The sequence below is a fragment of the Corvus kubaryi genome, unplaced genomic scaffold (genome assembly GCF_017639235.1).
Source record: "Corvus kubaryi isolate FWS band 111438036 unplaced genomic scaffold, C.kubaryi_AGA036_p1.0 37354, whole genome shotgun sequence".
NCBI classification, from domain to species: domain Eukaryota; kingdom Metazoa; phylum Chordata; class Aves; order Passeriformes; family Corvidae; genus Corvus; species Corvus kubaryi.
In genome coordinates, this window is record NW_024581116.1 from 17,181,505 (window position 1) to 17,204,715 (window position 23,211).

The 23,211-nt window shown below is 38.8% G+C and overlaps 1 protein-coding gene across 1 annotated transcript in view; it reads right to left on the reverse strand.

The window, feature by feature from the left end:
* Positions 1-18,715: 18,715 nt before the first annotated feature.
* The window catches only part of TPO (thyroid peroxidase), a 37,288-nt gene continuing 32,792 nt past the window's right edge, over positions 18,716-23,211 (reverse strand). The window contains exons 12-13 of the mRNA XM_042032747.1: positions 22,267-22,437; positions 18,716-19,025 (exon numbers count right to left, since the gene is read on the reverse strand). Of these exons, the coding sequence (XP_041888681.1) occupies positions 18,865-19,025; positions 22,267-22,437 (332 nt within the window). The 3' untranslated portion in view covers positions 18,716-18,864. The remainder of the gene's footprint in view (positions 19,026-22,266; positions 22,438-23,211) is intronic.

Genomic DNA, 23,211 nt, shown 5'->3' on the forward strand with positions numbered 1-23,211 from the left:
ATGAAAAGGATTATTAGAATCAACAGGCCAGCATTTATTGCTTATTCAAGAGGACATGTCAGTCTCACTGAGACCAAGAGCAGACTTTCCAGTGGCTGCAAATTTTTTTAAACCTTAAATTTACTGTTTTGCTTATCAATATACCAGGGATATATGCCCTGCAATGTTGATACTGTCAAAGCTAGAAGGGCTGGTGAGGAAGTGGAGACAGGAGGTAGTTGTGAACTTGAGATGGATTTCAGCATCAATACTGTGGGACATTCCTGATTCACATACAAGTGCAGGAGAGAGGGAGGTAGAAAAAATTGTGTGGAACCAACTCAGTCCAGGACAGGAATGCAATGTGGAAGTGATTTCTAACTCTTCCCCTTATTTCTATCTCTAAGAAAACTTCATAGTTCTGGATAGTCTTACTCATGGAAGCTAATTTCCTGCTTCTGGCAGAATTTTATATCCTCTTATCCTAAAGATCTGCAACAGGAAGGTAGAGGAAGTCGGGCCAGAATAAGAAAAATAATAGATTTGCTACATAAAACCAGCAGGAACAACAACAAAACAATTTATTAAGACTGCAAATTCAAGTAGGGATAACATTTTAAAGATTGTCTGTGACTTTCGTCCCTTGTGTTTATGCTTCACTTGCTTAGCTATATGCTTGTATCTTTTTTTCCACACAATCCAGTACAGCTTTGCTTATTGTCTTCAGTGTTATCTTTTCATGCTCAATATGTGGCCCTAGGGGATACTCACTGCACACCTTTTAAATTCAGCTCTAATTCAGAATGATTCATGTGTTTGTGGTTTTCATGATAATATCTTAAGCTTGGAAGTCAGTCTTGGAGCAATCTTGGAGCAAATCACACTGGGTGCTGGAAATGGTGCTCAGAGCCCCGACAATATAGAATTTTTAGTGATATGGATCAAAACCCCACATGGATGACTGTTAGAGAAATATCAATGATAAGTCCTAATGCATTTGCTAGTGCAGGAGCCTGTGTACAAAGTTAAAATGGTTCTTTATACTGACCAGTTTTGTCTGCAGCAGTCTTGAAGCTGCATCTGCTTGTTAGCTTCTTACAGGTTTGACGGTGTTTATCCTGCTACAGATAAAACCACCTGATCTGGTGTCATTCCTAATTTGACATCATCTGCACATTTGCTGAATGTGTAGTTTGTGTGATACATGTTGCTGATAATGAACAATGTCAGCCCTGCTGCTGACTGGTGCCTTCTGGGGTCATGTGAAGTACATGTCAATTTGTCAGTCTTGTGGCAAGCTCGTTAATCTGTAGAAGCCTATGGGTATATCCACAGCATCTTATGCAGCTTTTGGAGGAGAAAACCCCAAAGCTGGCTCCTCAATGACACATCCAGAGGTGTGAGACACTGTCTCTATGTTGTGCTGTGCAGAGCTAACAACACTTTTGGAGTTCAACTGAGTGTTTCTTCATGATTCTACATTTAATCTATAGACCCTATAGAACATGTAATGTGAGTTTTTACTGCAAGAAACAAGAGTTCAAGACCAATTGAGTTTTCTTTTTTTTCAGTATTGTAGCAAGAGTTTAATATTTTTTCTCCCTGTGTAGTGTGGGTGAGTTTTTCATTTCTGAGTGATAAATGGAGCTCATTAGAAGTTCCCTGTTATCTTATAACTCCTTAAAGTAAATCCATTGTACCACAGTACATTGTTGGTATGCCTTACAATGCAGAAACAGGGCACTGTTCAACCATCCCTTTGAAAACGCAGTGTGAATTTGAAGACAGAAAGAAAAGAAGAACTGTGAAGGCACAGTGAAGTTGGAAAAACCTCAGTGTGACTACTTTATACATATTTTCAATATCTATTGGCAGTGAGGCAACTCAAATATTTTGTCAGTCTTTGTGACTAAGTCCTTGCTATACCTCTGGTCTAGGTAACATCAGAGTATGGGGTTCGTTTCCTGATTTATGCATGCTTTCATGTTTGTAACAATTCATAAGCCTTAGGAAAGGTATTTTGCATTTGCTCTGTTTTTGGTTACTTTCTAATTGCTGCATTCAACAAACAAAGCTATAGATGTTTTTTAAATTAATTTACAGATTGTCTGTCTCCTATGGTTATTAAATAAAAAGTCATTTACAATATATTTTTTTTTCTCATGCCTTATTTCAAATGAGTATTTGCTATGAAAAAATACATATTCTACTGGTTCTTGAAAATATTGAGAGAAGCTCAGAAAGGAGAAGTAACAAAAATAGAAAAAGCAAGACTTTCAACACTATCTCTCATGACATCCTCATAGGTAAACTCAGAAAGTGTGAACCAGATAAGTGGACATTGAGGTAAATTGAGAACTGGCTGAACAGCAGATACTGGAGGGTGTAATCAATGGATAAGGGTCTAGTTGGAGGCCTGTTACTAATGGTGTCCCTCAAGGTTCAGTCCTGGACTGAGGCTTTTTTAATTTACCAAAACTTATTTGTCACTCACTCGGATGAAGGTGCAGATGCCTCCTGAGAGGCAAGTTTACTGAGAACACAAATCTGTGAGGAGTGGCTGGTATCCCAGAGGGCTGTGCAGCCCTTCAGAAGGACCTCGATGGGTTGGAGAGATGAGCAGAGAAGAACTGTAAAATTCAACAAAGGCAAGTGCAGAGTCCTTCCCCTGGGGAGGAATAACCCCATGGACCTGTACAGGCTGGGGGCTGATCTCCTGGGAAGCAGCTCCAGGGAGCAGCTCCACGGAAAAGCACCTGGGGCAACATACTTGTTGGTGGCCAACAAGCTGTCCATGAGCCAGCAGTGTGTTCTTGAGGCCAAGAAGACCAAAGGTATCCTGGGGTGCATTGGGAAGAGCTTTGCCAGCAGGTTGCAGGGAGTGATCCTGCCCTTCTACTCAGCCCTGGTGAGGCACATCTGGAGTGGTGTGTCCAGTTCGGGGCTCCTGAGGACAAGAGAGACATGGAGCATCTGGAGCAGGTCTGATGAGGGGGTACAAAGATGATTAAGGGACTGGAACATCTCTTTTAGGAGGAAAGGCTGAGGAATCTGGGCCTTTCAGGCTCCAGAAGAGGTGACTGAGAGGGGATATGATCAATGTCTGTCAGTATCTGAAGCGAGGGTGCCAGGAGGATAGACCAGGCTCTTCTTGCTGGTGCCAAGCAGTAGGACAAGAGGCAACAGGCAGAAACTGATGCACAGGAAATTCCACCTGCACATGAGGAAGAACTTCTTTCCTGTGTGGGTGACTGAGCACTGGAACAGATTTCCCAGAGAGGCTGTGGAGTCTCCCTCACTGGAGATATTCAAGAACCATCTGGACACAATCCTGTGCAGTGTGCTCTGGGATGGCCCTGCTTGAGAGGGGAGGTTGTTACCTGTTGTTACCACTGTGGTCCATTCTAACCTGACCCATTTTGTGATTCTGTGCAAGTTTTATTAGAATGCAATGGGATTGTGTTTAACTCAACCAACAGCAATAAAAATGAGCTTACTTTTCTGAAAACACAGTCAAATTTATAAAAAATGTAAAAAAAATTCACAGACATTTTTGTATGTAGCTGTGCAGATGAGAAAGCTAAAAAGTCACCTTCAAACCTGCATAAAAAGCTGTAATCAAGACGCAGTGTGTTAACCATGAGTCATGTGCAGAGATCATTGAGGATGTAAATACCAGCAAAAAATGACAATGTGATATACTGCCATACATTGGTACAAATGCAATTAATTTAATCTGCATTTCTTAGCATATGAATCTGTATTGCTTATAGGTTTCTAATTTGGTTTTTGGACAAAGATTACCAGACCCCAGAATCTCTAAAGATTCTAAATGGCTAGCATGTAAAAGCGGCAGTGGGGATGAATAGAGAGCAAGGAAGATATATTCCAAGTGAACATGTTAGTGGCTGAGAATAAAGCATTTATGTAAATGAAATTAAAGTGTCTGATTTTGAGACAGTATGTCAGTTTGTGTGGGTGTTTGGTTGGTTGGGTTTTATTTTTATTTTATTTTATTTTTACTAAAGATTAGTCTGGAGCTAGATAACAATAGAGCTATTTATCTTTGTTTACAAAGAAACTAAGAGCACATCTTGGATTTTCCAGTGCAAATACTATACTGCTCTTCATTTACTTCACTGGAAGCACTGGAAGAGCACACATATTAAATTTTAACATACTCTGTCTTATGATATTAATCATGATAAAGGACACTAAAAGTCTAAAATGTTTAAAGTAACCATACTCTGTCTTATGACATTAATCACAATAAAGGACACTAAAAGTCTAAAATGTTTAAAGTAAGAAGAAAGAAACTATGCAAGCTCTTTGTTAGAAGAAGTTCAGAAGTGTCTGGACACTGAATGTTCCCAACTAATGAGTTTTTTTCTGACTTTTTCCGTTGTCTTCTAAGACATTTTAAGGTTTTTAATGGTAGGAAGCTTATGATGGTTCTAAAGACAAGGAAAAGACTACTTAAATTTTGCATCTGAAGCTTTGCCTGAAATCCATGCACATGTAGAAAATGTTTTGCTGATTTGGATCCCAAGTATCTAATTTTAGAGAGCTGAGGCTGATAAATGGCTGCGCTAACAAAATTGTTTTATGACTCACAGCTCAGAAGAGAATTTTCTTACTCTACAGCCTCATCAGAGGCTACAATGGCGAATGCCTGGTGCTAATTTGCTGTGTGCATGCAGTGTGTTCCACAATGCTTTGGATGACATAGCTTCCCTTGTACTGAGAGCCTCCTGTTTGCAGATGTACAGCCTATCTTCCCGCAGCAGTCATGGGGTGCCCATCTCCCTCCCCAGCCATTTGGACAGGATCTCCCAGGGCCTTGAGCCTGGATTTTCCTGTCCCGGATCTATTCTCGTGGCTTTGCACCAAATGAGTTGGTAGTGTGGCTGTGGTGGGTTCTCATAGGAAGCAGATATGTCAGGCAGGGGAAACACTCAATATTGACCTATTTTCACCTCTTTTGGGTCTTTGCGGTACACTGAAGATCGAATAATACACTTTCACTGAGTGTAGCAGTGAGGATGCAGCACCAGCCCCAGTCAGCATGTCAGAGGTAAGCGCATATAGTCAGGAACCATCGACAAGAGTTTGAACATGAAGCTTGTGTCTCAGCTGCAAGAGAGTATTGTGGGGAAACCCTGCTGCAGTCGAGAGGAGCCTTGGGGTGGCTGCTTACCTGGGGACGTCCATCACTTCCCACTGGCCACTGAGAGTTTTCCCTTGCTTTTTCTCTCTGTCTTTTACCTTTTGATTTTATTTTTTCTGAAAAGGAACTTTCACTGTTAGCATCAATATATGCCATGAACTATGAGCTCCACTCACAATTTTTGTGCACCTTGCTCAGCATCCACTGTAACAATAGCTTTTTCTGCAACTTGCACCCACTCACCTTTCCTCACCTTGGGTTTTAAAAAAACATTTTCTACATCCCAAAGTCCATGTTCCTTACGTTATTCAGAGCACAGCTGTCATCTGCCCTTTCATGTGTGTGCTAAAACCCACAATGTCACCAGATGCATCCAATCTCATACAGTTTCACTAGCTCCCTGCTTATTTTAGTACTCAGCTCAGAGAACAGTCTGCAAGCAGTTTTGCACCCCAATTTGCATGCAGTGTTCTGTTGATATCCCTAGTCTCCAAGGCTTATTTGTAATCTTCCTTTCTGTGGTACCTCATGTGGAAGGAAAGAAGAATTCACTTGATGTCAAGTTCCTGGGTGAGATTAAATTTTGTTGTATTAGCATGTGACAGGTTGCCTCTGATAGCAATTCAAATTTTTCACTTATTTTCAAAGGTATATTAAAACCAAAACCCAGTAATTTGCTCATGAATGAATAAATCATTGGTAAAACCATGTAAGAAAGTCCCAGTGCATCTGGAGGACTTTATATAAACACTTCCAAACTTTCAAATGCATCTGTTTTCTACACCCCTATCTAAAATCTACAATCCTTACCCTGGATTTGGAAACTGGGTCATGCTATGTATATATGCCCACACTTCTGTTAAAGTATTGCTGGAATTCAAGTAAATATCTTCCTTATAAGAAAAACTTTGATCAGATGTAGGACTTCAGAAATGTTTTCTATGGTGCTTTGATTTTGGGGACATTAGACCTTACTGGCTGGATCAGCCAATAGAGTGGATTGAGATGTTTTCATCTTCACAGCACTTTTTGAATCTTCTATTTACTAAATAGATTAACTCCATCCATTGAATATGTTCAACAGACCTGATGTGCTAACAGAATATGTCCTGTTTAAAACAAAAGAAGGAAAACTCTGAACTTCTCACACAGCCAATAAAATGAGCAATTCAGCATGAATCAAAACATATCTTCTGGGTCATTTCAAGTAAAGCCTAAAGAAATGATAGAGCAAAATTTGGAAATAAAAGAAATATATTCTTTAAATCAGCTTTCAAACATTAAAAGAAAAAGAAAAAGTTACACAGAGTAACTGGAATACTGTGAAGCTTCTGAGAGCTGAATGTCAGTGCTGGTGGCTGTCTGGATAGTTAAGGTTTCAGCCTTAGCTCTTGAAAAGAGTTTCCGACTCTTTTATATCAGTTAAGTGGGGCAGAGAAGATGCTTTAAAAATACTCTTCTAAAATCCTGCGAATTTCTCTGTTTTTCATCTCCCTCCAACTAATTGACAAGTATTTTGCCAAAGAGCACGTGTACACACAGGCAAACACCCACATGTGCACAGACAAGGAAACAGATCAGTTTTAACCCTTCGCAGTCATTCCTATTTTCAGAGTAATTTATTGTAAAGCAAGCAATAAAACCCCCATAGAAATGGTAAACATTGCTTTACTTATTATGGACATTTAAGATAAGATAAGATTCTTAAATCAAAATGATTCCTCAGTAGCAATTTGGGGAAAGAAAGAAAAACTGAAAAGAAAAAGGCAAGTTTAGAAAGAAAGAAAAACCAAAAAAGAAAAAAAGGTGAGTGTAAATCCTGTTCACATGTGTGCACCCACAGTCATAGAATAATTATTAAGTACAGAAAAGATCTTGGCAGGGGTGTTTCTCTCCATGCTGTGTGAATTTAGGGCAGGGATGCAACACAACATTATCAGAGAATGCAGACAACAAAATGTTAATTCATCATCTATACAATTCTCCTGAAGCAGGTTGGCTATTATACACGGGGACCATAGAAGTGGGTCAAACATGCAAATTACGTCAGTGCAGGTGTTTTTACACAGATCTTTTTCTCTCACCTAATGGAGATGCAATCTGCACTCCATGCAGGGCCACCAAAAGATTTAATTCGATAAAGTGTCACTTATCAGAACTTTTTTTTTTTTGCAAAGGGGGTGTAATGCAACAAAGCCTATCAGGCATAGCAGGCTTATGGGAAAACAATAAAAAGATACTTTTAAATTTTTACATAAGCAATTAATCTCATATATTAATAAAACCAGAAATAAAAACATATACAAAATCAAGACCTCCTTATACTACTAACCCTGGATACCAGTACACCATGGCATAACTCTAACAGCATCAGGCCTGGTCTCCTGACTAGTGCCATCTCCTGGGATGAGTTGCATGTAGCTGTAGAGTCCCTGTGAAATGTTTTCTCCAGACTGTACGCTGTTATGGGATAAGGGTCTATTTGCAAAGGAAAAGGCAGATCCCAGCTATTTGTTCAGGAAAACTCAAGTCAGGGGCAGAATCTAAGGTTTAGATCTTGGGTGCAGAAATGCATTTTCCTTCAGCCAGGAGCTGAGGTTTCAGGATTGTCTAGACTTAGCTGCTTGCTTGCTGTACTTGATCTAGCCCTTAGGCTCCTATGTCTGAAGAAAATAAACCAAGTTTCTCTGTAGAAATGATCAAGAGAAAATGTAGCTTCACTTTTGAATAAGCACAGGAAATTCCAGTACTTTGTGTAAGTTTCTGTCTTGTATGAAAGGTGAATTAGGAGAGCAATTTTTATTAAAAAAAATTAGTTACCTGTAAGTGCCTAGAGATTTGCAATACGTCAGTTTTAAAACAAGGGGTTTTTCTCTGTTGAACTGTACTTGAAGGGATGCAGCAGACAGCATACTCAGGAGAAAGAGGGCAGAGAAGTGAAATAAAGACAATTGATTCAGGACAGGAAAGGAGAAGTAAATCCAGGCTTGTAGTTAGCATTACCTTACTGTCACAGTACTCTTCCTGTTTTTAATAATATTACCAAAGTTTTAGGTGTTATGTAAAAGAATTGAGTTTCTGCAGAAACCGGAAAACTCTTTGAAATATATACAGATATGTCTAATTTTTTTTTGTTCTTTTTCTCACGTATATCAGAATAGCATCATCATGAATAATATGCTAGAATGGGGATGAGTGCAAGAATATAAGAATTTAGTTCAGTCGTGGTGACATGAGGGTAGATCTGATATTGTTGGAGGCAGGAAAGCAGTTTGGGTGTCAAATGCAGCGAAAAGAGTCAGATTTCCCTGTGTTCAATAATCTTACGTACATAGGCAAACTGGAACACCGTGAAAGGATTATATTTCACATATTTAAAAAAAACATCTAGCTTCCTGCACCGGTTTGTACAAATTTGGAGGAAAATATCCTCTGATAGAAGGCAGGTTACAACCATCCCTCCCCACCAGGTTTGGGAAAAAAGAAATTTTCCTTGGAGGAAAGTGAAAGGTAAAAACTGTTTATTTAAAAAACACACAGGAAAAGAATAATAATGCTGAATAATAAAACCTCTTGCTGTGGAGAGAAACCTGGGAAGATTTCAGAGTCCTTTTGTAGGTATGGTCTCTCTCCTCCTCCTTGGAGCTGGGTCGGTGTGGGCCCACCTCCGGGGCCTTAGTGGAAAATTCTCCCAATGTGTTTTGATGTTGAAACAGTCCAGAAGAGAAGAAGGGAAATAAAACCCCGAAGTCCCAGGAAAACAAAGTTCAACTTTCCGTCTCCCTCCAGAGAAAAGGAGCTGAAAGCTGCCTGAAGAGCAAGCAGGGTGCTTCCTCCCCTCTTGCTGCTGCAGAAGCAGAGGAGTACGTGTCTGTGTTCTTGAACAAACTGCTTTGAAAAGTTCACTCAGTTTTTTCCTCTCCCCCCTCTCAGGCTCAGTTTAAAGGCACAGAAAGGCACAAAATTAATTTCTGGGCATAGAGCAGCAAGAGGGGATACAACATCATAAAGTCACCACAAGACACTTCCTCATACATATTCTTACTAAAAACGTAATTATGTCTCAGTAATACTTTTCAAAGTATTAAATTTATTGCTGCTCCTAAATTTCCAGTGTACTGAAAATCTAATTCCTCTTTGCCATTAAAACTGAAGAATTTGTGTTGCTTCCTTTTCTAAAAATAAAAAAACCTCATTCATAGCTTTTCTAGTAAAGAAAGATTGCTGTAATTACTTAGAAATATATTAAGAGTCCTACTCCTAGTTTAGATTGGCCTAGCAGTCTTCAAAGTGTTTCCAGAGCCTGCAGAAGAAATACCTTGTAGACATAAAATTAGGCCTTATTAATTTTGTTAAATAAATTTCAGTCTTGTCTATGAGATTTTTGTAATGACAGGTCAATTAAATAAAGCACTCTCTTAAACAAAAATTTCTACCTATTTAAGATGCATCACAATTTATCATCAGCTGGAAACAGCTTTCACAGGAGGTGTCTCAGTTGTTAAATATCAAGCAGTCTTTATTTTAAGAGGGAGAAACCTCAGACTGAAAAGATAAAGAAGATTGCATAAAGTAAGAAAAACCCCCACATTTTTCCCAGAAAAAAAAAAAAAAAAAAAAAGTAGGGCTATAGCATTTGAATGCATTTTGAAATTGCTTTATCTTGGGATCTGCTTTCAAGCTGAGCCCCCTCCTGCTTGTTCCCTCCTGCTCTCTGCTACAGATGCTGCACAGCAATGCCCATGGCAGACCACGTCCTCTGTTGATGTGAAACATGAACTCCACTTGGAGGCTCATCTCCTGGTTCAGCCTTCTCTATCCCCAATCCCCAGCAAGGTGCCCAATGCCTGGGCTGGGGCTGCCCTGGTGTCCTTGGCTGCCCTGCTCCTGGTCAGGAGGTGGGACATGCCCTGTCTGAGTTCCCCTGCCCTGCCAACCCAGAGAACCTCCAGCATCTCCAGCAGGTTTCTTCCACTGAAGGTATATATATTTATTTGGGTTTATGTTTAGCATGAAGAGAATTGACACCAGAGTTTGCAATAATCCAAGAAAAAGTGTAAAAATACCACAAAACACAAGAAGATCATTCTATAATAAGCTCACGTAAATACTCTCAAGGTACTTAACTAAACAGAGAGGTTCCCTTTATTTTGAAAGTGTAATATACATCAGATAGTAGCCAGATATCACCAGCTCAGAAAGAGGTCAGAGAAAGTGTTAGGTCTTTATTTGGGAACAGCCCAAAGGAAGAATTTCTGTCCCATTGAAGAAAATGGCAGAGTTCTACAGTGTGAGGAATTGTTCCTTGTGAAATAACATCATTCCATGAGTTTATTTGAATAATATGTCAGAGGAATATAATGGGAAAATTAATTCAGAAATAGTCAAAATGAGTCAGTGCTGATTATTGTAGGAACGCAGAGTGCAGAGAATATTTCTCTGCCTGTTTTGAGAGGTTTCACCCTCCTGAACAGCACTGTTTTTGACCTCCACCCTTGGAAAAAATTGCCTACTCTTAGAAAAAAACTAGAAATTACACTAGTGTAAATTACGTCATAGACTATAATGTAAGATTGTCACAGGGTGAAAAATTTAGAGGTTTTGGGTTTGTTAATGTAGTAAATAGATCAAAGCAAAAAACATCAAAATGGAGGATTGTCGTTGTTCGCCAAACCTTCTTCTTCTTCTTCTTCTTCTTCTTCTACTACTCCGTATTCTGCAGTAAAAGTAGTTTGGGATGACTGGGCAAAGAATTCTGCAGTTCCTGGCTGTGTTACTAAATAATCGGTAGAAAAGTAAAAATAATGCACGTTTTTAGTAACCATTGGATGATTTACCTTTAAAAAGGCCGTGTAATCTTGATAATTGGGCTTTCTCCTGCATTCCCTGCTTTGTGCTATGTCTGGATCACACTAGTGACTCTTTTTCTCTGATAAGACTTAATAAACAACTATCAAGAAGCAGCAAAGGCTGAGTCCCTGTTTGTCTCTGGAACTCCTAGCAAGGACTTTAAAAACTCTCTCCCATCAGGAGAGGTTTGATTATGGCACAATCAGTGTCAATTATGAATAGCATAATTCCAAAACAAAACAATAATTTAAATTCCTTCTGGTAAAACCTGTCATTGTCGCATATTCCTTATATTTTAGTTAAAATGAAGAGTCACATTTGACTTTGTAGGCTAGAAGTAAACATCAGCAGTTTTTCAGGGATATAGTCAACATGCTCTTTGTAGCCAGCAACAACCTGACTATCTTGCCGCCAACTCCACCTGCAAAGCTCACAAAGTTTTGGGGTGGTCAACAGTCTACCCACTTGGTATTCAGAGACCATTAGTGGCAGATCAGAGTCCCTAGTACAAGTTTTGACATGGCAGAGTTAAAAAAACTAAGGGTATTGCTCGAGCTGTTCCAGCTGCAGAATGACCTAGAGAAGCTGAGAGCTTTGTATTTTTCCTAGAATTAATAATAGAATAGAGAAAAATCCTGAAAAATTTCTCACAGAATGGAAAATGGTAAAAAAAAAAAAAAGTTACAAATGGTGATGTATTTTTCTTTGTCAAAGAAATCAGTGTTTCTTAAATGCTTTCCAGCTGACATCTTGGTTACTTGCCATCCTAGTGAAAAATGTCAAAAAATCCCTGAAGCACTGTGGAATAAACTTTGATCCATAGTTCTAAGTCTCTTAATTCACACAAAGGATCATGGGATTTTAATGACCCAAATGGATCAGTACCTTTGATTTATAGCTCATCTAGAGGGGCACTAACCTCAGCCTGTGCTTGTTTACTGTTATTTGGCTATACAGAGAGTGGGTACTAACCATTATTCTTTGTTTTAGTAGCTCAAAAAGGAAAGGGAATACAGGACTCTTATTTCAGTCATGTCAAAAATCATCAAAGATGTGAAACTGAGCACTTGTAATGTGTAGTGCTCAGACAAGCTGAATGACAGATTAGTACTGGGAAAAAATAACTGGGAAAACTGCAGTTCATTTTGAGCATTGGCTGAAGTCTCTCTTGGTACCTTCGTGGGACTCATCCAATATTAAAATTTCCTATGTTCCTCAAAAGATAATGCTCATCCTTTCTCTTGTGGTCAAATTTCATTCTGCAATCAAATCAGCAAAATAATAATTAACTACAATTAATATAGAAACCTCAAGAAACCATGAGTGGAAAAAAAGGATAAGCACTCAACATTTTTATGATAAAAAGACAGAGAACATGTAGGTTGTGTATGATAAGCAAGTAGGTGCATGAAACACCCAAAAGGAAAATGGGAAGAGCCTGATAATCCTGATGGAGGGAGGGCTGCCTACCCCTTTCCAAGAGCTGTGAAGGCACGTTGACATCGCTCTACAGTGACACAGAGTCTAAAATCACAGCTCTTAGGCTGCACCATGCAACAGAGAGCAAACACCTACTGGGGGAAATGCTCAGTACACAAACCTTTGCCTTCTCACTGGCTTTTCAGCATGAGTTAAGCCCTGTGGTTTGGATTTAGTTTCTCTTGAAGTGTTTGCCTCTGAGTTAATCCTGGGCTAACAGGGCCTGCCTGGAGGTTGGCTGTCTTTGCTGTATGCCAGGATTGGGGCTCCAGCATGTGGCCCATCACAGCAAATCTATTCTACTGCATCAAGTGCCACAGTATCTTTTGCCTTTTTCACTCTACTGTTCTGTCTTTCTGAGGCAAACATGATGAAGTACAAACTGCCACACAGTCAGAGCAACAAAACTTTCCTGGGGGGATGGGATTTGCCTCTGCAGTGATGGGCATGCCATGCATCTTCAGCTGCCATCTCTAGGCTAGCAAAATTGGTTTTCTGTTTGGGGAGTGGGCAGGTGGCCATCAGCTCAGCAGATGTGTGTGCTTCCAGTGCCATGTAGCACCATCCAAAATAAAAATAACCTTACAGGCTGGGAGGTCTGATTGTCATTTTTTCTTGAAATCCAGTATCCAAAGGGTGTAATCATATGACTGATAGACTTCTGAAGAGAGGTACAGCAACTTCATTTGCAGGCTGTGAGGCAGGATGAAGAATAATAGTAAAATGAGAATGTTAATTCCTTCTTAGTTTTTCACCAGAAGTTGTACAAATTTAAAAATTTATTATGCCAGTAAGTTAGCTTTGTAATTGTGAATGCTTTTAACTAACTATAAATATAAAAAACTTTTCTTATGTATGCTGAAATGCACAAAGTGATTGCCATGAGCACTCACAGAAATCATATTAGAGTTTTAATATTTTTTGTTGAAACAATCTAATTAAAGGAGATATGTCAGAAAAGAATATCATAGCTGCTAAACAATGCTGCTAAAAACCATTTCCTATTCTCTTTTAATTCAATACTTAGTTTTGCTTTTACACATCCCAGTCATTAGTGGAATAAAACTGTGTTTTCAGTTTAGTACATGTTTAATTTGAAGTGCTGAACTCTTTTCTTCAGTCTACTCTCTTTACCTACCCCTGAATATAGATCACTATTTATCTCAGTTTCTCAGTTAAGTCTTTACAATGACATGAATCCATCCACTGGAAAATACAAAATGGAGCATATAAAAAAATCAATTTTTTAAGCACCTGACTAGCACAGAATATAAAGCTCCTTTTGTAATTTTTTCTCAAAATGAGCCATATTTTTCCTATAGTTTTGATAAAAGTCTCAAAAGTCTTGTTTCTTGCCATCTCAAACCATCTGGTTTTCTCAAGCCCGCAGGGTGCAGTGCTGAGAGTACCAATTGACTTTGCAGACTAAAGCACCTGCTGTGATGAGTCACTCCTTCCAGCATTCTGCATTCTGCAGCACAGCAAAGAAAGTTGGTCCAATATTATAATTCCATCAAAGTTTAAGGAAGTGTCATTTTCAGGATTTATGTTGCTTTGACGTGGCAGTAAAAATATGCAAAAAGGTAAGAACATTTATCCAAAGGTTACAATAGACTATGGGGAATCTTTAAAGTAAATTTTTTCATGCAGAGGTAAAATAACTGTGGGTCAACAGTGAAGATATTTAAATTGTGACAATCTTTTTAATGTGGTGAGAGCATGCACAGATGGAAAATAGGGAATTTTATGGGGTTTTGTTGTTTGTTGTTTTTTTGTTTTTGTTTTTCTTTGGGGTTTGTCTGGTTTGTTTTCTTTACTACAAAAAATGTCACAAACTATGGGCCAGAGTGGTAAGGGATGAGCAACCTTTATTTGAGGCAATTCAACAAATTCAATTCCTGAATAAAGTTATCCTATACAAGTTTCCATCTGAGTCAAAGCCCTTATCCAAACTTAGAAAAGAAAGCCTTGAGGCTACTGATGAATTACATCAATAAAAGCAGGATTGAAGGCTACATAGATTTACAGTATTGAATAGTTAGCATTACTAGAACTCTTCAAAATTTTAAAGAGCATTTTAGTTTTGAAGACTGAAATGCTCATAATAATGTGAAGTGCTCTCATAATTTTAAATCACTCTATACTGCAGATTCCCAAATTCTTATTACTGCTCAATTTCAGCTGCTCATCTATTATTATCAATATGTTGGTTTAGAAAAGTGTTGCACTGCCTTTTTTTACAGTCTCAAAACCTCATTCTAACTGTATGATGAAGTTAGCTAGGCCTTATGAATGATGTCCTTAAAAATGCAAAAACAATAGAGCAACAAATGAAGCCACTCAATGACCTTGTTAAAAACTTATTATCTGAAGTAAAAACACAAAAGGCTTGTTTTATGTAAAATTTTCATTTTTTTTTAATTGGAAATTAAACAAACTAGAATACACTTACCTGTAACATTCTCCTTTCCCTTAATACTAAAAATATTTTTGTGAGCAATCCACTATCAAGTATCTAATTGACTCTTTTCTCAATTCAAAAAGTAGGAGAAATGACAGTGAGAGATGTACACTAGTATGTAGGTTTACACACAGTTTACAGAGAAACTATATAAAACACTGCTAAAACCTGTCCCTTTTCTCATTACCTAAACACAGAATCAAAGAGTCATTGAGGTTGGAAGGGACCTTTTGAGGTCACCTAGTCAAATCTCCCTGTTCAAGCAGGATCAGCTTGGGCAGATTGCCCAGGGGCCTGTACAGATGAGATAAATGGGCTGACAGGCACCCCACAGTTCATCAGGGGAAATGCAGACTCCTGCACCTGGGAAGGAAAAATCCCAGGCACCAGTCCACACAAGCGAATGACTTCCTGGAAAGCGGCTTGGCAGAAAAGGACCTGTGGGGCCTGGTGGATACCAGGCTGAACATGAGTCAGCAATGCACTCTTCCTGCAAAGGCAGGTGATGGTGTCCTAGGATTGTCATAGGTTAGCAAGCATAGTCCCGGAAGGGATGTCCTTGCTGAGGGGTGCTTACAGTTTCCTCTGTGACCTAACAGAACCTATCAGCTGGCCAGTTTGAATATGGACAATTCTTTAAGCCACTTAAAGTTGTGACCGCCTCTGTGATCCACATTTAAGAATAGACAAACCCCCTCCAAGCTCTCTCTCGTTTCCGGTGCTGGCACAGGTGGCTGCGGGCCCCGAGTGGGGGCCAGTGGGCCCGGCCAGGCCCTGCTCGGAAGCCATGGACCTGTTCCAGCCGTGGAATCCACCCCACTGCCTTGCCGTGGGCAGCCGGAGCGGCTCGGCTCTCCCCCCTCTCCACTGCGATAAGAAACATTCAACATTCCAGCTGCAAAGCTGCAAGGCCTAGGTGAGATTAACCCTTTTACTGCTGTGAAGAGCTGAAAACCTGAGGGAAGAGAGAGAGGAGATGCTTAAAGCTGAAATTCTGTTGTGAAGCTATGATATATCAGAGTATCCTGTTGTAATTTCATGGAGATATGGGGGGTGGAGTGTTCAACTCGTAAGCAAAAGCACCTGTGCTGAGATAGGCAGATGCTGACGCAGCTGTAATTTCATGAGAAGTTTGGACAGGGAGAGATGAACCAGATGAGGACTTTTGCTCCAAACGGGAAAGGAGAAAACCTCAGTCCCTAGAGATGCTCCCAGAGATAGTCCTAAAGATGAAGATGATGAAGACCCTTTGCTCCCAGGGAAGGAGAAGGGCCTCTGTTTTTGTTTCTGAATGACTCAACCTTAAAATTGTACCCCAAAAAACTTCAAGAGTGGACCCTCGAAAGCAGTTGTGGGAAAAGCTGCAAGTTGGGGGAAGGGACTCACATGCAAGCAGAGAGACTCTTCCTAAATGGACTGAACAAAGTTATTTGGAAGTGGGCGGCTGTCTCGTTGTGATAATGTGTTCATAGCATGGGCAAGAAGAGACTTCTCTTTCTAAATGGACTGAACAAGGTTATTATGGAAGTGGTAAACAGACTGAACATCTTAAGGGTTGTCTTTTTACATTGTCAGTGGGAGAAGGGAGGAAGGTGGGGGAAGGAGGAGAGTTCTGAAGGTGGTAGATTTTTTTTTTCCTCTTTTAGGTCTGTTAATAAACTTCTTTATATTCTTTCAAGATTGGTGCCTGCTTTGCATTTCTCCTAATTCTTATCTCACAGCAGATAAACAGTAATGAGTATTTTGGACCAAACCACTACAAGGATGCATTAAGCAAAGTATTGCCAGTAGGTCAACAGAGGTGATCCTTCCCCTCTTTTCTGGGTGAGGCATCATCTGGAGTTTTGTGGGCCATCTGAGCTCCTTGGTGCAACAGAGATATGGACATAATGGAAAGAGTCCTGAGAAGGGACACAAAGACAATTGGAGTCTAGAGTATCTCTCCTATGAGGAGAGGCAGAGAGCACAGGGGCAGCTTAGCCTTTGAGAAGAGAAGATTCAGAGGGGAGTTTATCAGTTTGTATCAATATCTGAAGGAAAGGTGCTAAGACGATGGAGCTGGGCTCTTTCCTGTGGTACCCAGTGACAGCACAAGAGGCAATGGGCACAAACTGGTATACAATGAGTGTCTTCTGGAAACACTTTATTACTGGGAGGGTAAGTGAGCACTGGTGTTGTTTGCCCAGCGAGGTTGTGGAGCCTACACACTTGGAGATAATTCAAAAGCTGTCTGGACATTGTCCTGAACAACTGGCTTTAGGTGATATGCTTGAACAGAAGAATTGGGCAAGATGAACTCCAGAGTTCCTTCCAACCTCAACCGTTCTGTGATTCCACTTTTAAGCACCAGGTCCCACAGAGCACCTTTCATTGTTGTCTCCTTGATCAACTTTTGTCAGGAAGCTGTCAATGCTCTCCAAAAATCTTCTAGATTGCATGTGCCCTGCTGTATTGTCCTTACAATGTGTAAAGTTCCCCATGAGGGCCAGGGTCTGCGAACAGAAAACATCTTCCCATTGTTTGAAGACCCATCTACTTCTTCCTGATCAGGAAGTCCACAGCACATACCCACTACAACAGCAGCCATGTGCCAGTGCAGTGTCCTCATGTAATCGTTGTTGCACTCAACACCAGTGAATTAACATCTTTAAATTAAACTAAATTAATTTAAATTAAACTAATTTATTTAAATCTTTAAATTTAATTTAAAATTTAAAGCAGGTATTTGTCTCTGGATTTAGAGGAATAAATAAATGTAACCACGTTTGAATGGATAAAAGAATAAACTGTAAATAATAAAGTTAAGAAACACCTAAAAAAAAAGGTGGATTTTTTTCTATTTTCTGATTCAGATGAAAATCTCTGAATGGCTACCACCATAACTTTTTAGTCTAATCCCATAAAAAGTAGGCCCTGAGGATTTGCATTTGCTTTTACTACAGCAAGAGAGAAGTAGGTCCATTCTGGCAACCTCCTGTTGGGGAGGTTTTTCTACTGGTGTACCTGCTGTGTTAGTGCAGTCTCCCACTGTACTTCATTCCTAGGCCTTTGATGAAGTCACAGGGCCTCACTTAAGGTGTCATTTGAGGAATGAGGTCTCACTTGTGGGATATGCTCAATGTGACTTTGAAACAGAGCTGGAAAACTGACTGGATATACCTCATATCATTGAAGATATCTGTTTGTTTGCAATTAGGTATTTTTTTGCTGGGGAATTATCATCTTGTGTTTTCTTAAAGCAATTTATAGTAAGGGACAGTGTAATCCCACATCATAACCAAGGTATTTTCTGAAAAAGGAAACAAGAAATGTGCCATCAGTGAGATTCAGTGTGCTTATGATTGTGTGGCATACAGCACTCTATATGCAAGATCTGAGTGGTTTAAGCATTATGTGCTTCCCTTGAGCACTTAGATTAAGCAAATATCCATTAACTTGAGTTTGAATTGTAGGTTTTCATGGAGCTTTCCCCAAAACAGGTAATGCTCAGCTTCAGTGGGCAACTGCACTCATACTCCCCCTAAAATTCTACCATACAGCTTCCATGCATGCTGAAAAGCTGAAAAAAGCAAGAAAATGCATAATTTCTGCTAGCTCTGAAAGGGTTGTTTGTTTTGGGATGTGTCAGGTGGGACTTAGTTGATATTTAGATGCTGAATTTAGATACTAACTAGGAGAAACGGAGACAGATTTGATTCCCTCTTCATATGCACTGTCAGGAAATACTTAGTGGTTTATATACAAGAGGAATGGAAATGAAAAGCTTATTTCTGTAACAGTATTATTTATTCAACACCTTCATTTACAGAACCTGTCAGTGTCTTTATGCCCACGGTTGTGTAGAGGTTTTTCACATATGTTAACAACTCTTCAATAAAACCCAATTTGATGAACTTTTACAGCATTGTAAAATGGATCAGAGAAAGTTTTAATGGGCAGTATGTTCACAACCATTACCAATACACATTCTTCCATTTTCTGCCATCTTGTAGGGATCAGTGTGGAGGCATTTGTAGCTGCCCTTAGTGTTAATGCATATAGCAGAAGGAGGGCATGGTGGATTAATTTCATTTTCACATTCATCGATGTCTGCAAAATGAATACACACAGATCAGTAATAATTGCAAATTACAAAGGGGCTACTAATTTCTCATAAACATTCTTTTTACAAGTATTCATAAATGAAAGGCATTGTACACTTTCAATGAAACACAGATAATAATAAAAATCTGTGTTGTTACAGTTTAAAGCACAGAGTGCAGGGTTGTTTTGCTTGATTTTTTTGTTTGTTTGTTTTAAAGCTGGAAATGATGAAGAAAAAAATTTGCTTTTGTAATCCATCAAAAGCTACAAATGGCAATTGGCTGGATTTTCAAAAATGCAAACCCTAAACTTGAGAGCTCTTCTTGCACATGTTTATGTCCTAAGACTTTGATTTCCTCTATAAATGTTTTCATCCTGTGCTCTGTTGAGATAGTGAAAATAATAATGCAGATACAGTTCTGTAGACTTCAAAGCATGATTTTGAGGAGCCAGGTTTTCAGATTAGCTTTGGTTACAAAATTTATAACCAGAATTTGTGATATCACTGCAAGGATGGCTGTTTCTAGATGCTATATCAATTCTGTGAAATGACAATATCCTGGCAGAATGTTGAGCAGATGAACAATTATCCATCAGAAAGTGTGCATACACATATTGTTCTTGAGGCCTTTCAAGATCTTTCACTCTCACTTTCTGATTATGTGATGAAATGGGAAACAGCAGTGCAGGAGAGTGTACTCAACAAGGGGGAAAAAGAAGCGGTCTTTTCCTATTTCTGCACCTTTCTTCTTTCTGTGTAATATTTACTTGCATGACTGAAGTCATTTGACTAAGTGTCCAGTGTTATTTTAGTTAATTTCCCATTGGTTCTGTATATCTGACAGCTTGTTTAATGTCTCTGACCAATGCACCTGTGAAGCACGGCAAACCCATATGTGGACCACTAGCCAAGTCTTCAGTGTCTTGGCTTTATCCCTTTCCTTCTCTATCACAATGTTTGATCTGCTACGTCAATATAAGTAGTTATTTTCAATCAGTATTAAAAACTGACCTGTATTTACTGACTTAGTTTAGGATTGTCACTCAAACCACTCAGGGAATTCTATCATTGGAAATAGGACCAAGCCCGATTCTCTAATTTTAGTAGGAAACAGTAGCTGTGCTCAAAGATAGCTATCAACTAAGACAGTGAAAAGACTAACACAGCAAGGAAAAATCTTAAACTTCAGAACCCTTAAGAAAAAATAAGTTTCATAACACTTCTTTGAAGCAGGAAAAGAATCTGTTGTTCAGGATGAAGATTTCTGAGTAAGTATTACTCCCTTCAAAACTACATTTTGAGTTAATGTTCACTGGCTTAATCATTGTCCAGGAAAGAAAACCTGTGCCTTTGCCTGAGCTGTAATTCAAATATGCTGCTTCAGCTTCTGTAGATCCATAGTCATGCTATCTGCTAACTAGCTAACTCTTCTTCATCACTAAATAGTGCATGTCAGAGCTGACCAGCTCTGCTCTGCTACTCAGAGAGCAGTAGTTTACTAAAGCAAAGTAATCAGAGTTATCTATTAGGAGTATGACAGACTTAACATAAAGGAAGATAGCATATTCTAGCACTAAATAACTTCCTGAATCAATAGAAATTATATCAGTCAAAGCGCAAGTTAGCAAGGGGGAATTAACAGCTCTCAGAATCCTATGCTTTTGCCAGCAAGCCACTCTGTCTTTTCCAGAACAGCATATAATTTTGAAACCATCTGCAGAAATGCTAAGCTCTATCCTCCTCATTATATTGCTTGATTTATTCCTAATTTGCTGAACATTTAAAAGAATGGGAACATATTGCACAGACATGCATGGAACAAAGTGCTTTCTACTGTAAAACTCAAGTAGCATCTGCATAAGTGGGCTTTGATGGTTTTCCTTTAATAAAGACATTTCTTATTTAATATATGCAGCAGCTTGTCTTCCTATAGCAAATATACAGTCTTTTGTTTACATTACTGAACATATTAAAAGAAACTAGGACAAGGAATGATTCACTCATTTAACTTACTTATTCCATTCACTGCCAGAACATTAATCTATTGAAAAGGTTTTATTATAATTCTTTTAACAGCTTTATTTCTTTATATGGAATTTATGTGGGGGGAATGCAGTGAATAAATAGGATTTGAATAAAGAAAAGAGCTGCAAATTTCATTTGACTTTTTCCATACCAGGTATACAATTAGAATGAAAAGCTTTCTATTCTGCTATCACAGAAATACCAATAAGCAGACTTTATTGTGGATGAGCTGCAGTACTTGCATTCAAATTCATTTACTGCCACCCATAATTTATTTTGAAATAGGGCCTTTTTGGGTTTAGTTTTCTCTCATGTTCTTATAAAGCAGAGCAGCGTGAATATATATATATACATACATATATATATGAGAGTATATGTGTACACACCCCCATTATAAACACACACATTTGATATGTGAACAGAGAGAATTCATTCTTAACATGAAGAGTGAAAGTCTTGAAATATTTTCCACATTCTCTTTCTAACCTATTCTGTTGAACAGTAAAAGGCAAAAAGGAAACAGAAGATGAAAGAGTGATTAAAATAACAGAAATGGGTTTCTGTGAAAATGTGCATGAAATAAAATATCTTTTTACTGATTTTTCACCTGCTCTACTTTTTTACCTGCAGAAGTAATTAACTTCTGGAAAATCTTGTCACAGCTCTTAGGGAGAAGGAGGTTGGACCTAAAGTGATTATTTATTTCCTTAATTTCACTTATTCACTTCATAGAATCTTTTTTTCACTTTTACTAAATTTATTAGGATGACACATGACCTAGTGGTGCAGAGCTCAATTTTCATCTAGAGCATCCATTGAAACAATGCCAGGAAAATGACAACCGTCTGCGATGCTGTTATGTTGAACGTAGGAGGAAGCAATGTATAATTCTGATTTGCTATCTCTTTTCCTCCTTCCTCCTCCCCCTTTCCCCCCCGTCCCTCCCCTGCCAGCTGTTAATAGACTTGATTTTTGCTTAATTAGGCAATTTTTATTGCCATTTCCCTATCATCAACTTGATTGCTGAATCAGAATGGGTAGAGATTGAGATAGCAATTCTGGAGAAAGGAGAGTTTCACATTATTGTGTTGTTACACCTATATCCCCAGGAGGCTAACTACAAGAGAGCATAAGAGTGAATTCACATCTGATGAGCTATGCTGGACTTCATCTGTAAGAAAATTCAGAAATAATAATAATAATAATAATAATAATAGATACCTATACAAACTGGAGCCTCAAAGTTCCATCCTTTACTTGTGCAGGTTAATTGCTCTTCTCCTTGTAATTGGAATCCATAGTGACATGTATAAGTCACTGTAGATTTTCCAGATTCTGAACAGTATAAAAAATCACCATTTTCCACACTCTTTGGTGTTCCGCATAGTTCATCTACAAATAGAGAGTCTGTATTACAGGCTTTTAAAAAATTACCACCTTACACTTGCAAATGGATGGTATTCTCCATTATTGCCATACATATTAACTTCAGTGAAATTTTTCACATTTTTTAAGGTGATCAAGATTTTAATTGTTAATTTCTGGAAAAGAATTTATATGGAATACCACAGGTTTGACTTATAATCCTCATAAAACTAGCATTACAACATAAGAAGGACATGGACTTGTTGGATCAAGTCCAGAGTAGGATAAAACAGATGATCAGAGCGCTGGAGAACCTTTCCTTTGAAGAGAGAGGCTGAGAGAGTTGGCATTGTTCAGCCTGGAGAAAATGCTCTAGGGAGACCTTATTGCAGCCTGTCAATTCAAACAAGTTTTTTAAGTATGATTTGAGCAAAATTTTTACTAGGCCCTGTTGCAATAGGACAACAGGTAAAGTTTTTAAACTAAAAGGGGGTTGATTTACATTAGATATAAGGAACGAATTTTTTAAAATGACAGCTCTGAAACACTGGCACAAATTGCCCAGAGAGGTGATGGATGTCCCATCCCTGGAAACATTTGCATTCAGGTTGCACAGGACTCTGAGCAATCAGATCTAGTTGAATACGTCCCTGGTCATTGCAGGTGGGTTGGACTAGATGTACTGTAAAGATCCCTTCCAAGCCAAAAGGTTCTATGGTCCTATGATCCCACTTCTACATGACAGAAATACTAAAGGTCTGATTCAGACCCATAATTCAAGATTGCTACAACCAAAGTCAG